This window comes from Danio aesculapii, chromosome 18, assembly GCF_903798145.1.
Source record: "Danio aesculapii chromosome 18, fDanAes4.1, whole genome shotgun sequence".
NCBI classification, from domain to species: domain Eukaryota; kingdom Metazoa; phylum Chordata; class Actinopteri; order Cypriniformes; family Danionidae; genus Danio; species Danio aesculapii.
Window position 1 is genome coordinate 53,941,898 of NC_079452.1, and position 17,256 is coordinate 53,959,153.

At 35.8% G+C, this 17,256-nt stretch overlaps 1 protein-coding gene across 2 annotated transcripts in view; it reads left to right on the forward strand.

Moving 5' to 3' along the window:
* pik3c2a (phosphatidylinositol-4-phosphate 3-kinase, catalytic subunit type 2 alpha) overlaps positions 1 to 17,256 on the forward strand; it is a 70,876-nt gene that overhangs the window by 26,600 nt on the left and 27,020 nt on the right. For both annotated transcript variants that reach the window (XM_056477898.1, XM_056477899.1), the window contains exons 5-13: positions 3,766 to 3,886; positions 5,696 to 5,807; positions 5,925 to 6,004; positions 6,113 to 6,176; positions 8,469 to 8,615; positions 9,088 to 9,127; positions 12,795 to 13,014; positions 15,980 to 16,102; positions 16,229 to 16,396. In XM_056477898.1, the coding sequence (XP_056333873.1) occupies positions 3,766 to 3,886; positions 5,696 to 5,807; positions 5,925 to 6,004; positions 6,113 to 6,176; positions 8,469 to 8,615; positions 9,088 to 9,127; positions 12,795 to 13,014; positions 15,980 to 16,102; positions 16,229 to 16,396 (1,075 nt within the window). The remainder of the gene's footprint in view (positions 1 to 3,765; positions 3,887 to 5,695; positions 5,808 to 5,924; positions 6,005 to 6,112; positions 6,177 to 8,468; positions 8,616 to 9,087; positions 9,128 to 12,794; positions 13,015 to 15,979; positions 16,103 to 16,228; positions 16,397 to 17,256) is intronic.

Sequence of the window (17,256 nt, forward strand, 5' to 3'; positions counted from 1 at the left end):
AATTGTGTTGTTGACACATCTTGGAACTTAACGAATATTTAAAGCAATGCTGTGTGTATGACTAAATGGATTTGTTTTATGCGCCTACATGTAATGGTGATTTAATGACCTTTTAGAACTCAGCTTATTAAAAGTGCAGTAGGTGATCTGCCTAAATACTAACCGGTTAGCATAATATCATTCAAATACAATCCCTCCCCTGTCATCCAAAGCCAAGCCTCCTGAAATCACGAATACGCACATTAATGATCACAGAGACCCACTAGATCTTGTCATTCGCCAGTTAGAAAACTTTAAAGTACTTTATAATACTACAATTCTGAACAAAAAACTGTATTCTATCTAGCACATTTTCAGTTGTGTTTCAAGCAAAACTTCATAATGTGCAATATTTCATGCTTGCAAGGATTGCTGGTCTCACTCTCTCGTCCGCTGACCTAAAGCAACTACTGTATGCTTAGTGGTTGGCTGGCGGCGTGCAGAAATTACACATTAATAAGTCATACTTACAGGCTGTTTCCTACCGAATATTCAGAGTAGCATGGTAAACAATATAGGGAGTGTGTCGCAGGTTGTCATTTTTCAAAAGTGAACCAATGTGAATATAAAACCAACTTGACCTCAGTAAAGCAGGCAAGGCGGAATAGCGCTATTTACTTCTGTTGTTAAAATAAATAAAAATCTACATTTATCAATGCTGTAAAAGGTCCTTTATGAAATTCAAAATGGTCACATTAATCTTTCTCAAGAAAATTTCAATGGCTGAACAACACTTCCGTCCATACAACTCATTCATAAGACAACAAAATCTACATAAGCTTTGCGTGACTAAAATAGTTTTAAAACATAACATTACCTGTCTAAAAGAAATACTTCAGCCATGGTGTCATCCTTCCTACAGTGTGCAAAAGTAGCTCCAATATTGATTCAGCATTTGTTTTTAGCGCAGCGCTGCGACTTGTGTCCACGTGACCGTAGCGCATGTACGTGCATCGGCAGATCTTCGTGAACAGAGGTTCGCAGTTGCACAAATCTAAATTGGTTGACAAACAGTTTGGGCTACTTATCAGAATTATGGGAGTTATCGGCTCGACAATATTTAATTGGATGAACATTTTTTTGTTTTGTTTTTAAGCCTTACCCAGAATTTAAAAATCCATCTAAATATGTTTAGATCATTTACTTCAATCACTACGATTGGAATGTGAAGAGACTTTCAACCAGCACAACAAAAAATGTGTCTGAAGACAATCACCTACTGCACCTTTTAGTAAATGTAGCTGTACATAAATGAAGATTTGATGTAAAGGGTACAGAGCTTTAATGGCAACGTAGCTGTTATGGCGACAAAAAAAACAAACACCTAAGCTTGATCTAGGGCTGCACGATTTGGGTAAGTTTCATATTATGATTATTGAGGTCAATATTGGGATATGCGTTTGCGATTTATAAATGGGATCGTGAGTCAACTTGATGGGATTTTAAGGAAAATGCGCACACAGATTAGTAATTAGGCTGAAATGTGTATTTGTAGGAATAGAAATGTTTTTAAAATCAATAATGGTTAGAAAATGACATATTTGCATTAATGCAAACTTATTTTCATATACTTGCAATTATTGAACGAAATATAACAATATTTGTATGTATAGCTTTGTATTATTGTTTTATATATACCAACAGTGCTCAGCATAAAGTTCACCCCATTTTGAAAGTGAATATTTTTCTCCTTTTCTCAGTGAATATAGGCAATGTGAAAAATATGAATTTCAAAGATAGATTCATGAGATGTTCACTTATATATGCTGAGCACTATATATACACTAGCGGTTTCTCCTCTCACATCAGCAGAAGTGAAGCTCACTGATATTCACAGACCATTTCCTTGCTCTCGAGACCATCATGCTTATTAATGATTAACCGATTAATGTGATCAGTTTAACGATCTGTGGATATCAGTGAGCTTATTTCTGCTGATGTGAGGAGCGCCAGCAGCTCAAATGCTCTCTGTCAGGATTTCATCATGTGCGCCTGCACACGTTAGCATGCAAGAAGCTGCGCGTTACAGACAGGACTGGATATTAAACAACTCTGTTCATGCGTCATCAGAAAAGTACCGTCTGAAATTACTCTGGATTAAGTCTGAATTGTGCTTTTAGATGAAGGTCTTTTAACCGTTATAATATTTGTGGCCCCAAACGTAGTGGCCGTGACTGTAAATCGTGAACAGCAACTTTACACACTGTGAAAGAAGTTCAGCATCATGACAGTGAGCACGCACGTCCCCATAAAAACTGCCCACACTGCATAGTCGAATGGTGCATCTCTAGTTAAAATGCATATTTTTCCTCCCAGTATGATATATATATATATATATATATATATATATATATATATTTATTTTATTTATTTATTTTTTTAAGCTAGTCTACAGAACAAAACAATAAATTGCCTAATTACCCTAACCTGCCTAGTTAACCTAATTAACCTAGTTAAGCCTTTAAATGTCACTTTAAGCTGTATAGATGTATCTAGTAAAATATTATTTCTTGTCATGGCAAAGATAAAATAAATCAGTTATTAAAAATGAGTTATTAAAACTATTATGTTTATAAATGTGTTGAAAAAAACTTCTCTCCGTTATACAGAAATTGGGGGAAAAATAAACAGAGGGCTAATAATTCTGACTTTAACTGTATATCTTTTAAAATCTTTTTTGTTTGTTGTTTTTAACAGCAGGAAATTATGAAAACTGTGGTATTGATTTAATATAATCGCAACATTTTCTCATCATATAACCACACAGGCAGAAATCGCAATAGCGATTGTGATACGATTATTCAGGCAATGCTAGCTTCATCTTTCTGTCTTTTTTAGGGTTGCATCTTGTGACATCATGTCCTGTTTTTAGTTTAATTAGATGTATGTTGGTCCATACTGTCTTCGTATTTCAGTCAGACTGCTACAGAGTTTCTTTGAAAACTAAATGAGACCAGTCTTTTCAGGAGTTTCGGTCTATTTGTTTGATGCACACTAGGGTTCGGATGACAGCATTCACACTTATTCAAATGAACCGCATTAACATGGCAATTGCACCGCAGTTTGTTTTAATCAGGCCAAGTGTAAACAAGCCCTTTGTGTGAGGAATTTGTCCAGACAGTGAAAATCAACTTTGGATGCCAGAGGCTACAGAATATATTCTGTACAGGGCTGCACAGTTATCGCAATAATGATAATTTTGTGATATGTAGTATATGCGACATCGGTATCACAAGTGTGTGGTAAATTAATTAATTTTATGCATTGGTTCTGATTCAAGATCATGCTTTAGCTTTAGTTCCTTTTCCGCATTAATTGCAGTTCTGCTATTGACTGTAGCAACACGAAGGTCGACCCAGAGCTGGAAATAAACACTAATGACGGGTTTAGACGAGAGGAAAATAACAACAGCCAATCAAAGCCAAAAGATCGGCTGAGGTTTTCTTTCATTCATAGTGGTTTAAAAACTAAATGTTTGCATCATGACAGTTTTTTTTTGTCTGAATTAGATTTAAAGAATATATTTATCTGTTTATTTTATTATCCTTAAATGATTTAAGAAAACATGGCTAATGAAAATAATATTTTTGTTGGTAAATGTTTTATTGTAAGAAATATCGTGATTGCAATACTCAACAACAATACTGCACATTTCCCCCCATCGATTCCATTCTTTTTGCTATCCACAGATGGCTTTCTTATTGTAGTCTGTGTTTCTTTCCCTAGTGACTTCTCCAGTGGACTTGCTCATAATGCAGGCTTTGTGTTGGGTTCATGATGACCTGAACCAGGTGGACATCAATAGCTATGTTCTCAAGGTCTGCGGACAGGAGGAGGTCCTTCAGAAGTGAGTACTGCCTTCAGTTTCTCGCTTTCCTTTTTGCAGGTGTTCTGTCCTATTACATAAACACGTCTCCTGCCAACATTCCTTGAGAACGGGGCTATTTTGCTTTAATTGTGCTAGGGAAATGTTTCCTTTTTACTCACACCATTGGAAGAGAAGAACCAGCAGTGTTGAGGGAGGGTTTGCCTGGCCTAATAAGGAACAGAGGGAATGGGCAAAACAAAACTCTTCCAAGCGTTTAGGAAGAATTGAGTCTAATGTAAGGCATCCTCCCTTATTTACCGTGGGTGTCCATGTTGCTGTGCTCATTGCAAAGTTTTGAAAGCCCTTCTAAAAAGTTCTTAGTTGTTATTTTAAAGTTTCTCCATGTCTGGCTTGTCCTCATTTGACCTTGGCAAGTCGATATTGAAGAGTGAATTAAATATGACCATTCCAAAGCACAATCCTCCAGGAAAAATCTACTCTTCTGGAATGTTCTTAGAGTGAACTTTCTCAAAAAGAAATGATGCAATATCTTCTTTTTTTGTTGTTTTTCATGAAACTTTTTTCATGTGTACTATTCAAAAGTTTGGGGATGATAAGAATTTGAAAATGTTTTTAGAAAAATAGACACACTGGCCACTTTATTAGGTACACCTGTTCAACTGCTCGTTAACGCATATTTCTAATCAGCAACTCATCATCACATGGCAGCAACTCTATGCATTTAGGCATGTAGACATGGTCAAGATGATCTTCTGCAGTTCAAACCGAGCATCAGAATGGGGAAAAAAGGTGATTTAAGAGACTTTGAACGTGGGATGTTTGTTGGTGCCAGACTGGTCTGAGTATTTCAGAAACTGCTGGTCTACTGGGATTTTCATGCTCAACCATCTCTAGGATTTACAGAGAATGGTACAAAAAGAGAATTAATCCAGTGAGCAGCAGTTCTGTGGCGCAAATGCCTTGTTGATGCCAGAGGTCCGAGGAGAATGGCCAGACTGATTTGAACTGAAAGAAAAGCAACAGTAACTCAAATAAGCACTCGTTACTGCTGATGTATGCAGAAGAGCATCTCTGAAACTAAGGCTACAATTCGCACAGGCTCACCAAAATTGGACAATAGAAGATTGGAAAAAACGTTGCCTGGTATGATGAGTCTCGATTTCTGCTGCAACATTCGGATGGTAGGGTCAGAATTTGGCGTCAACATCATGAAAGCATGGATCCATCCTCTCTTGTATCAACGGTTCAGGCTGGTGGTGGTGTAATGGTGTGTGGGATTTTTTCTTGGCACCACTAGTACCAATTGAGCATCATGTCAACACCACGGCCTACCTGAATATTGTTGCTGACCGTGTCCATCCCTTTATGACCACAGTGTACCCATCTTCTGATGTCTACTTCCAGCAGAATAACGTGCCATGTCATAAAGTGCGAATCATCTCAGACTGGTTTCTTGAACATGACTATGAGTTCACTGTACTCAAATGGCCTCTTTTTTGGTACTCAAATGGCCTCTTTGGATTTTATATTAAAAAAAGAGGAATTATATTACTTTATAATATTCAATAATGTGTAACTAGATTTACCATTTAACCATTACCCTTTTCATGAATTTTTGTTTGAAATATTTATAAGAAAAGCATTATTTGAAATGAAAGAAATGTTTAATGTAATATTTAATCAATCAAATGCATCATTGGTCAATTAAACATTTACATTTTTAATGACCCTAAACTTTTTAATAGTCTGTTTTATTTTTATTATTGATTATTAAAGTTGCTTTTGGCTCTGGCCCATTTCTAAAGCATCTTTTACATTCTCTTCCAGTAAACACAGTCTAGGAAGTCATGAGTACGTGCAGAACTGCAGGAAGTGGGAATCAGAGATCAAACTACAGCTCCTGTTTCTTAGCACAATGAGAAGAGATCTGGCCCGAACCGTAAGACACTTAACAAAGGCTAAAAGAAATAGAAAGCATCTAGTTGTTCACTGCACTACACTACCATCACTTTTATTAAAATAATGAAGATTTTTATGTTTGGATGCTTGTTAACAGGCCGAAGATGACATCTCGCCCATTGATTTGGAGAAATACCTTGGTCTAGTGGAGAGGCCATTTAAAGAGGCAGTCACAAGGTAGGAATGTTCTCCATCTTATCTGGAAGGCTTCAGGTAGCCTTTGAAGTCCCTGATTGTGCTTGTTGATTTCTCATGCCTTTGCACGCTTGTTCTTTTGTTTTTCAGAGAAGGTCTTGCTGAATATCTAGAAGGCTTTCATAAGCAAGTCAATCTCTGCCTTCAGAATGAGGTAGCACATTTCTAAAATGTTTCAAACCCTAGCTATGTTTCCATCCAAAGATATGAATTGCATTTATGCTCAAATATGAAACATCACATAAAACTTTTGCGATCAAAGCAAATTTTCCATCCAATGAGTCAAAGAGAGCAAAATCGCCACTTCCTGATGAATTGGTGCCAAATATCAAAAAGAGAAATGAAATTTGCTGCAGTAGGAGAATCCACTTTGAACCTTTTTTTTCCCCCTCATATAATAAATTAAACCTCAAAGGACGAAATGCAATGAACGTTCAGTGGATTTTGGAGGCGCGAGACTGCGCTATGGGAGCGCAGCCGTTCATGACAGTTTTAGATGTAATAATACCTAGCCAAGGTTATTATAGTGAACGAAAAAACAAACTTATAATTTACATTTTCGTTAACTGAAATAAAAATAAAAACTAGAGTTCTATTAAAAACTGAAACTGTATTTTGTACATACAAAACTAACTGAAATTAACTAAAATTATAGCAAAAACGTCCTTCGTTTTCGTCTATGTAAATGTATTTAACACATAAACCTACTGTTTGCCTTTTAAAAGTAAATTTACTTTGCACTGTCATGTGTTTGACACGTGCGGACATTTTGTGAGATTTCTGCTGAGAATTTGGTAAAAAATATGCGGATTAATGCAGAATGATTTTAGGAGTACCATAACTAAAAACTTATATGAAATAAAAAATAAAACCTTTTAACTATTTGTTTAATGTTTACTATGCAAATCCAATTAAATCCACTTTATTTGGTAAACGAAGCAAGTCTCTCATATAAAATCTCTACTAAAAGACAGAAAATATTACTTTACAAATTGTATTGTAAATAAATCATATGAATATTTTCATATTAGTCAATAATATAACTAAAATTAATTTAAAAACTGAGTAAATATAAATGTACACACATTTACACAAGTGAATAAACCGAATTAATGATGGACTAACAATCTGCTGAAATCTGCTGAAATCTGCGTGGCCCATAGGGCACCTCAGAGTCTGTAATCCTGATGCTATTGGCCAGATCAAGCTGGTTCTCCTCCACTCAGTCCTTGCTGTTGCTCCTGCGACAAAAAAAACAAGTGGATATGACATGTTTTAACCGACTCAAAATTATGATTGCTGATTACATATTTTTGATATGTTAAGTCTTATCATGGGAGGATAGTCACAAAAGATCTGGTTCACGTTAAAGGTCCAAACTTCCTATCACTACTGTGTATTTAACCTTGCACACATGTTTTACTTAAGGCTGCTATCTTGTGGGCTGTTGTATTTGAATTTGAGGATGGGTATGATAGTGGTAGATGATAGTGGTCATGTGTTCTCTGTAAATATGTTTTAAAAATGTATCTTTGGTTGAGTTTTAAATTTTTTTTATTTTAAATCTTGCACCCAACAAATATCCTTATTTAGAAAAAAACTAATACTGAAACTAATAAAAACTAAGCTAAAACTAAGCGGTTTCTAAATATAAAAACTAGTAAATCTACCTTTAATGAGTTAAAACTGAATAAAAAAAAATAGTCACAACGAAGTAACAACTAAAACTAAAGAAAAATCCAAAACTATTATAACCTTGTATTAAAGATAATGTATTATTGAGGATGGACATTGGCTGAAGCATTTTAGAATGACCAAAACAAAAAAAATCTGATTTTTTTTTTTTTTTTTTTACAATGTGTTACTGTAGGTTCACTATTAAGGCTATCCCATCGTACCTATTTTAGTTATCACATGGGCTGTTAAAACAAAATCACATGACTTTCTTTGCACATGTTGAAATTTGAGTAAATGTGTTTCCATTGTAGTTTATGTTCATCATTTCTGGTTGGACAAAAGGTTTATCCTACTTTTGTACACAAGTTAAATTTTTTTATTCAGGTCATCTTTATTTCTTTTGCATTTTTGATCGCACTTTTTACAATGTAAATTGTGTTAAATCAGTTTAACATGGATAAAGAAAAGAAAAAGAGTAAAATAATGTCAAATCGTAGTATATTCCAGCAGTTCAGGCAGGCAGGAGAGTACTGTAAAATGCTGGTGTATTTCTAGTAAATTGCTTCAGTTCCGTTTAATTCTGACCGGTTTAATGCAAAAGTTAATGCTGAAGGAAGATTCACCGAAGAGCAGCTCCACCATTGCGATATTCCAAACTGCACATAAAAATACCTGGATGGAAACATAGCTACTGTATACAGTCAAGAATTGCTTAGTATTATTGTAATTATATATTATATAGTAAGCGTTTTTCTGTTTCTCTTATTAGAACACCCAATATAAAACTGTGGACAATGTGGTTCAGTCTGTTAAGAATCTGTGCTGTGCTCTGGATGAAGTTGAGACACCAGCCATCACTGATGCCGTCAAGAGGCTCAAACGCTCAGTCAACCTTCCTAGAACACGCTCTCCAGAGGTCAGAGATCCTTCAGTATAAATCTTCAACCATGTGTGGTATTAATACAGTGGTTCTCAATTCCAGTCCTCGGGGCCCCTCCGCCCTGCACATTTTTTATGTCTTGCTTACTGAACACACCTGATTCAGATCATCAGCTCGTTAACAGAAATCCATGAACTGATTTTTGTGTGTCAAATAAGAGACATACAAAATGTGCAAGGCAGGGGCCTGAGGACTGGAACTGAGAACCACTGTAGTAATATGGTAACTGTTACTCATAATTCAGGAAGCATTTTTCATGTTTTGACAGATCAATTGTTAATAAATTGATCTATCTAGCACTGACTGAAACCGCTTTAAAAATATATATTTATAATAAAGTCAGTGCTGACATGTTATCTGTATGTTGTTCCCTGTACCTTGTCTAAAATAGCTAGTTTTTTTTTATTCTATTTGCACACGTTTCATAAAGCACTATGCTGAATTGCAGGCTGGTGCCACAGGTTCATCTTCTGGAGGTTCAGCTAATGGTAAGTTAAAGTTTAGCATCTATCTCTATAATCATTGTCTATCTCTATAATTTGTGTAATATGTTCAGCATTAAAGGGATAGTTCACGCAAAAGTGAAAATTTACTCACTCAAGTGGTTTTAAACATCTGAGAATTTCTTCTGCTGAACACAGAACATATTCTGAAGAATGCTGAAAAAAAGCATTAATTTGACATCTATAGTAGGAACAAAAATACTATGGAAATAATAGGGATGCACCGATACCATTTTTTTTGGATCCAATCCTGATACCAAAATTCTGAGTATTGACTGGTACAATCCGATACTGATACTGTGTTGTTTTGTTTTTGTTTTAATAACCATAATACAGTTTAATCTTTAGTAAAAATAACAGACCTATAGGCCTACTGTATATAACAGATGGCACAATCTGACTAAAAACATGATGCTTACTGTAAAATAGGCTACATTATTTGAGCATTCGTTATGAAATTAGCACCTTTCACACAGTGACACCAGTAAATATCCGTAAAATTTCCGGAACAACTTTACCGGTAAATTTAAAAAAAGGATTGTTCACAAAGGCATGGACGTTACGAAATTTTTCTGAAAAAGACCATTCACATATCCATTCCAAAATACTGGTAAATTCTGACATTATTAACAAGAAATGACCTCTAAACGGCTGCGCTTGTATTTGTAAACATTTGACTACATTACAAACTTTGTGGAGTATTGTGAACAACTTCGATGAAAACATATGGAGGAACACTTTCGCATGTCGAGATGTACATGATATGTGTGTGTGCTGGCGCTTACCGGCTGCTTCACGTGCGTCAGAGCTTGAAGGTAAACAAACAGCAGTTTGTCATAAGCATTTATCGATAATGTTTTACACAGTTGCCATTAAGAAGGAACATAGAAATGTTATCTGACCAACATCTAGCAGCTAAATGTGTCTGGAAAAACATCCAAAGGCTTTTATTTTCATGATTGAATTTACCGGTATTTTCAAAAAGGGCCTGTTCACACATGCAGACCTTACCGGAAAATTGACGTTAATTTTCCGGAAAGATCTTTATGTGTGAAGGGGGCTATTGATATGATCTGTTGTGGTCCAGTTTATGTTTCCTTTTTTAACATTAAGATTTTGCTTGGAAATCTGTAAAGGCTACCACCATTGACCCTAATGGTGGGTAAAATAACCAGCCTTTAAAGGGTACCTATGGTGAAAAATCTACCTTTCAAGCTGTTTGGACAGACATTTGTGTAGGTAAAGTGTATAGGCGGTCATATTGGGGTGATATAAACACACCCAGTGCTTTTTTTTTTTTTTTTTTCAATTTAACAACAAAAAAACGGTGGACCAATTGGAGCGGTTTTCAGACCAACCGCAACTTGACGTAGGAGTAAGCCCAACCCCCCCTCCCCCCCCACCCCCCGCCCACCAAATTAATTGACAGCTGCGTAACATGTCCCGGTAGTCATGTGTATATTCAAATCAACAAGAGAAGACAAGCGCAAAGCAACTGGGAATAAAAGATCTGTTCAGTTTGCTAGGATCATCAATCATCATCAAATAGGATCAAGAAGAGTGAGTTTCACAAGTGTAAAATGTTTTAAAACAGTGCACGTGTGTAATGAATTACAGCGATTTACTTCAGCTTTACTTCATCAGCACAGCCGCATGTCAGGACATATATGAAAGAAGACGCTTCAATCACGGTTTGTGGACGTTAAATCAGGTTTATTTTGTACATTAACATAACAAATATCCATACAGCAGTGGAGATTAACCTGTATCCTGTCACATTTGCATGCAAAAAGAGTGCAAAGCTAAACGCGTACTGTCTGTATGTATGTGCGTATCATGTCCGTGCTGGGTGTGTGTGTCTGTGTGTGTGCGCGTGAACTTTGTAACGACATTGTGTGTGCCTCAACGTTGTAACTTGTATAAAATGGAATCTTATAAAAGGTATAATAAAAAATCTGATGGGTGTTTTAAGCTGAAGCTTTACAGACACATTCTGGAGACACAAAAGATTCATAATAAATCAGAAAAAAGGGGTAACCTAGATGCCCTTTAAGCAAAGCCTGATATTGTCCTGCAGGTTTGATTCAGACTAAACTAAACTGTTTGAGGCCAGTTTTACCTAATAAACATTCCCTTACCTAAACTCGCCCTGAGTGAGATGGAGAAAATAAAAGCACATCAGCCCCTAGGAAAAATCAGATACTCAAGACATAATCTTCAAAAATAATGACTTGTTTTAAACATGTAGCAAACATTTGACATGTTTGTGATACAACAATTATAGTGGCACATTAATTAAATCCTTATTTTCTATAGAGCGTAGCAAATTATCCGCCCGCACAGTTGTGTTCATTGTTCATCTATTTTTACCTGAAAAATTATTTTTTGTCTGAAGAATTATCTTTTTGGAAAGAATTTTGTTTGGTAAAATTTGTATCTTAATTTTAATGTATGTTTTTTTGTTGGTCAGTTATCTACAAAATAAGAAGATTTCAGGTGAAGTTCAGCTTACACAAAGTCCGCTTCAGCTGCAAAACACAAACTGGTCTGTTAAATAAAATATTAATATAAATAAAATTAGAGTGAAATATTCACAGTTTCAGAGTTGCCTATATTAGGCTAAATCATTTTCTGTTAATGACAATCCATATTGCACCTGTCAGTTTCACTGCAATCTAACAGATACGGTGCAACATGATTTAGAAACAGCAATGAACTCCTTGGTGCAAGTCAAAATGAACCCATTTATTAATGCAAAACCAATTTCTCCACTAATTATTTAAACTAACAGGAATAAATAGTCTTGGAGAGTTTTTCGTGTTGTCATAAACGAACGCGACATGCAGTTTGAATTGTGAATAAATGGAGAATCACTGACAGGCGCAGCGGAGGGAAGCACTGAACTGAACATGAATTTTACCACTTGAATATTTATCTGTGCTGCACATTGAACTATAGAATGGCTTCAGAACATTTGGGATATCATAGGCCTACATGACAACTTTCCAGTGCCTTATAATAGGCTACCTTCATGGTTTTTGTTGGCTTATAAATTACACAGAATATAACGCACGCGCGAGATGGTATTTGAATCGGGACCAGTTGGCCGATACCCAATTCAGCAACAATATGCGTCATCGAACTGATATCCGATCCAAGTATTGGGATTGATGCATCCCTAGGAAATAATACATTTTTCCCCAACTTTCTTCATAAGATCTTCCTTAGTGTTCAACAGAAAAAAACTGGAACAAGTGGAGGGTGAATAAATGAAGACATACATTTTCTTTTTTGCTTGAACTATCTTTTAAAAATAATTTCAAATATAAATATGAAATCCTTCCTGCTGCAACTTTATCAATATCATCACCCCTTGTAGCTTTGAGAGAACATAAAGTAGATAAATTGTCTTAAGTCACTGAAATTAATGCACATTCGATTTTCTTGGTCAGCCGTATGTTACTTCTACATTCAGCAATATGCATTTTAGGACAGTGCTGAAGTACATTGACATACATTACCTTTAGGCTGAGCGTGCTAATACTGGAAAAAACAGAACTTCCAGACTTCCTTTTGTTAGATTTAAAAACATGCATGTGCTATATTTTCCTATTAACCTATTCTCTAATCCTTGTTTCTTATGATTGTCCAGGTCATTCTAGCCCAGTAGAGGAGAGTTTAGCAGTGCTCACAGATGCCGTCTATGAACTCGCCAAGTGCTACCTTCAGTCTTTCTGCCCGATTACCCCTGGTTTCATGATAGAGGAACACAAAGAGGATGAGAGGGACAGCAAAGAGGCCTCGGGCACCACTGAACACTTACAGTTCACACTGTTTGCCGTTCATGGCATTCCTGCTACCTGGGTCAGCAGGTAAACACTGTCGTCTCTCTTAGTCAGTAGAATGTTAATACTTCAGTAATATAAAATATGGATTTCGTTTGGATTTCTCTCGCAGTCCAAAAAAGCGCTAAATGATGTTTTATTCTCTTCGGTATGATAATGACTCTGTTTAACAAACTCGCAGCCAAGGTAAACTTCTCTATTACTTTCAAAGCATTGCCTGGGTCCATATTCATTACACTGTTATTTCCTCTTAGATAATTTGAGTAATTTCGGGTCTGTATTTTTTTGGAGCAATCGACTTCAATACATTATAATGGGACCATTTAACGTTTAACCTAACTTTGAGAGAATCACTTTATTCCCCATGCACTACACACGATATCAACTTTTTTCCAGCATTTTTCAGAGCACTTTAGGCCTTGTTGTAAGGAAAGAAGGTTGTGTCCTATAATAATTATTATTTCTGGAAGGTCATGATGTAGTACATGTTATCTCATTACTTGGGATTTTGACATTTGGCATATTGTGAGACTCGTGCATTTGCTCTGATGTCACTTAAATAGTGTTTTCTTTTATTTAAAATGATGAAAAACTTTAATAACCTTACTTTGATACTCATTAATCATTAGAAGAAGATGGATCAATGAGCTAGTCATTTGGCGGTTTTTCTGGCCAAAATAAAGCATGATGCAACTACTTTAAAGATGCAGTAAGTTTGACACCCAGTGGTTAAACTAGGTATTGCATTCCATGATCAAAACAAACGCAAGCGCAGGTTGCCAGATTGAGGAGCGAGTCTGACGATCGAGCCTAAATTTAAATTGTGTTCCAAGTAAAAGCAGCGGCACGCGATAGAAGGAATGTTATCATATTAAAAAGAGTTTTTGTTCAAACCAACACCTCAAATTTATATTTTAGAAACGGCTTTTATTTCTTGCAACTGATCAACAGGATAAACTGTGATCACCTCAGGTAAACCTCATGTGCTTTATTCAGTGTTAAATGCTAACAATGTGAGTTTGAATGCCATTTTACATGACATTTATTGCCATACCACTGAAAGCAGCAGCAGATACAGTAGTTCACCTCAGATCTGAAAAAAAAAATAAATCGTTTGAAATTGAACTTCAGAACTGTGACTCAAGAGCAACACATATCAGTGATTCAGCATGTACATTTAATAATGTTAAAGAGGCTTAATATGTATTAAATACATTATAAACTTTACCATTTCAGGAATGAGTGCATATTCTGTGCTTCAAGAACAAGAATGTTCACTTGACATGTTTCTTAAATATCTGCAAACATGTTATGGTTTTTTATGCTTTAGAAGATTCAAAAACTTACATGCAGCACCTTTAACAAGAAATAATACATAATTTACATGTTTCAGCATTGATGATACAATATGTTAATTAAGCTCTAAATCTACATATTAAAATAAAATTTAAAGCATATATGTAACAGTCAAGTTTAAAGTAATGGCTGCTACATATATAATTTTTTTTAACAGTATAATATTTTAGTACATTAAAGTAAAAAAATTGCAGATTTAGTGTTTGATCAAATAAATGGTCATGATACATGACAGGTGCAAAGATGGTGCCTGTGTGTTTGTCGGCATGTCATTTGCCTCGTCAGTTTTTAAATATTTGTTCTGCAACCATTCTATCGGTGCTTTTTCCTGCTGATATTCGTGAACTGTTTCGATGCGTTAATTTCATATGATCGCCAAGCACTGTTAAACATAAAAGGTTTGTTGGAGAATCAACCCAAAGACTGCTCCATAGCACAGGACTACTGCTATTCGTTGTTTCCTTTTCCTACGGCTGCATTTGTTCGCCAGCTTTCCTGCTGTTTTATCTATCAACCAAAACGTCGCGGAAGAATGGGAGAACGCAGAGGTGTCCGGGTGAGGATGAGAAGGGAAATTTCTGTTTCGTCTGCTCTACACACTGTGTGCTCATTTACACCTACGTATGATCACCACAGTTTGCACCCGGCCCGACATTCGTGGGACGTGAGATACACCTGCCACTTGCCTATCATCCCGGACCAATGGCAGTCGGCCGAATTCAGAGCTCCGAATACACAGTGTCTGCATTCAGACCTGGGGATTTAGGAGGAGACAACTCCTCCTCATTTATAGTGTTTACATGAGTATCTTTGTAATGAGATAAAAAATTGTGGTTGTGTATATGAAATTACATGCCCATTATGAAGCACTTCTCGAAAAAATTGTGAGGTAGACTTGAACCGAAAGATTGGTTTTATGGCCCTTTTAGTACACAGACTGCTAATACTGTAATGAGTGTTAGTTGATGTGGTTGCAGATCTTCTTGAGTTAATGGAACATCTAAAGGAAACTATTTAAATATAGAGTTAACTGACAAATGCTAGTTTGTTGCAGTTTTAGGCCATTCTGTATAGCTAACTTTATCTTGAGTGCTCTTATTTATCGCCACTGAACAAGCAGCACTTATCTGCCATTGCTAAAATAGACTTGACTAGTGATTCCCATACAGAACAAGCAGAGCGATAGGTGTGTGATGTGTTTGTAGACAGAAGAGGGTCAAAGTTCTGCTTCACTTGGTTCTGTGTTTTAATCCAGTCCCCTTAAGGGAGAAGCTGTTATTTTTTTCTGTTATTTTTTACCCTAGAGAATTCTTTGTACCACAGAGCTTCATCATGAAGCCTATTTATAGCAGCATGAAATATTTTCACAGACCACACCAAAACACATTCAAAATATGCGTCGATGTGCCATCTGTAATTCTACAAATATTTGAAGTTTGATAAATGGATTCCCATAATTTGCCAGAGTATTTAATAACTACATGCAAAGCATTTGTGTACACGTGAAACTACAGTCAGTGCAAACATTTTTCAGTTAGTTTTCAATATAAAGTTTGCTAATGGGTAAATACCAGACAGGCTAATGTTTTCTTCCTTTTCCGTGCCATAGAGTAATACAGTCCTTCCTGTTTTCCAGTTTTGAAAAATACTACCTGATGTGTGCCCTGACCCATAACAACAGGAACCTCTTCAAACCTGTCCAGTCCAAAAAAGTGGGAACATACAAGAGTTTCTTCTACCACATCAAATGGGATGAACTGTAAGTGTTAATGCTGCTTAAGCAGACTGACACACTACTTCCTGCAATTTTAGAGTTAGAGGAAAATTCAGTGGGACTGCTGCCCGTTTCTGTTGTTGGTGACGTCTTTGTTTTTTTTTTTTTTAGAATAAACTTCCCTATTTCAGTGTCGCTGTTACCATTGGAGGCCATGCTCAGTCTTTCTCTCTACGGGGTCCTCAGTCAGAACGCAAACAACTCACCAGATTCCAACAAGCAACGGAAAGGTCCAGAGCTTTTGGGAAAAGTTTCCATGCCTCTGTTTGACTTCAGGAGGCAAGTCATAAAACAGCACCTCAAATAAATAAGATTTACCTTTCAGAATAAATTGCACATTTTATATGTGTTTGATTCATATTATTATTATTATTATTATTATTTATTTTTATTTTGTGTGTGTAATTTATTCAGTGACTGGATGATTTGGCTATTGATAGATTGCTGTCTAAGTGGATTGATTGATGAGTGGGTGGATGGATGGATATGTGTATGGATGAATGGACTCTCACTAATAGATAAAAGAATTGATAAATATGTGGATGAATGAATTGATGATGAATAAAAAGATGAATAAATAAAAGGATGTATGGGTAGATGGATGATACATGGGTAAAGAGATTTATTAATGGATGGATACGTGGATGGATGGACTCTCACTGATACATAATATGATTGATAAATAAGTTGACAGATAGATTGTTAGATAGATGGATAAATGCATGGATGGATTGAAAATGGATAGATAAATGGATAAATAAAATAAAGTGCATTGTTAAATAAATGGTTAAATAAATAGTAGGATGGATGGATGATGGATAAATTGATGAATGTTAAATGGATAACTGCATCAATTGATGAATGGATGGATAAGTAGATGGTTAATGCATGGGTGATGGATGGAAGGATGGAAGGAGAGATAAATAACTAAAATTATGGATATATGGATGTATACAATGTTAATAGATTTATTGATGGATGTATGGATACTTGGATCAATGAACTCTCACTGATTGATAATAGGATTGATAAGTGGATCAATGGATTAACAGATTGATAATGGATTTAGATGGATGGATAAATGCATGGATGGATAAATGAATAGGTTGAAGGATGGAGGAAAGGAGAGATGTAGTGAT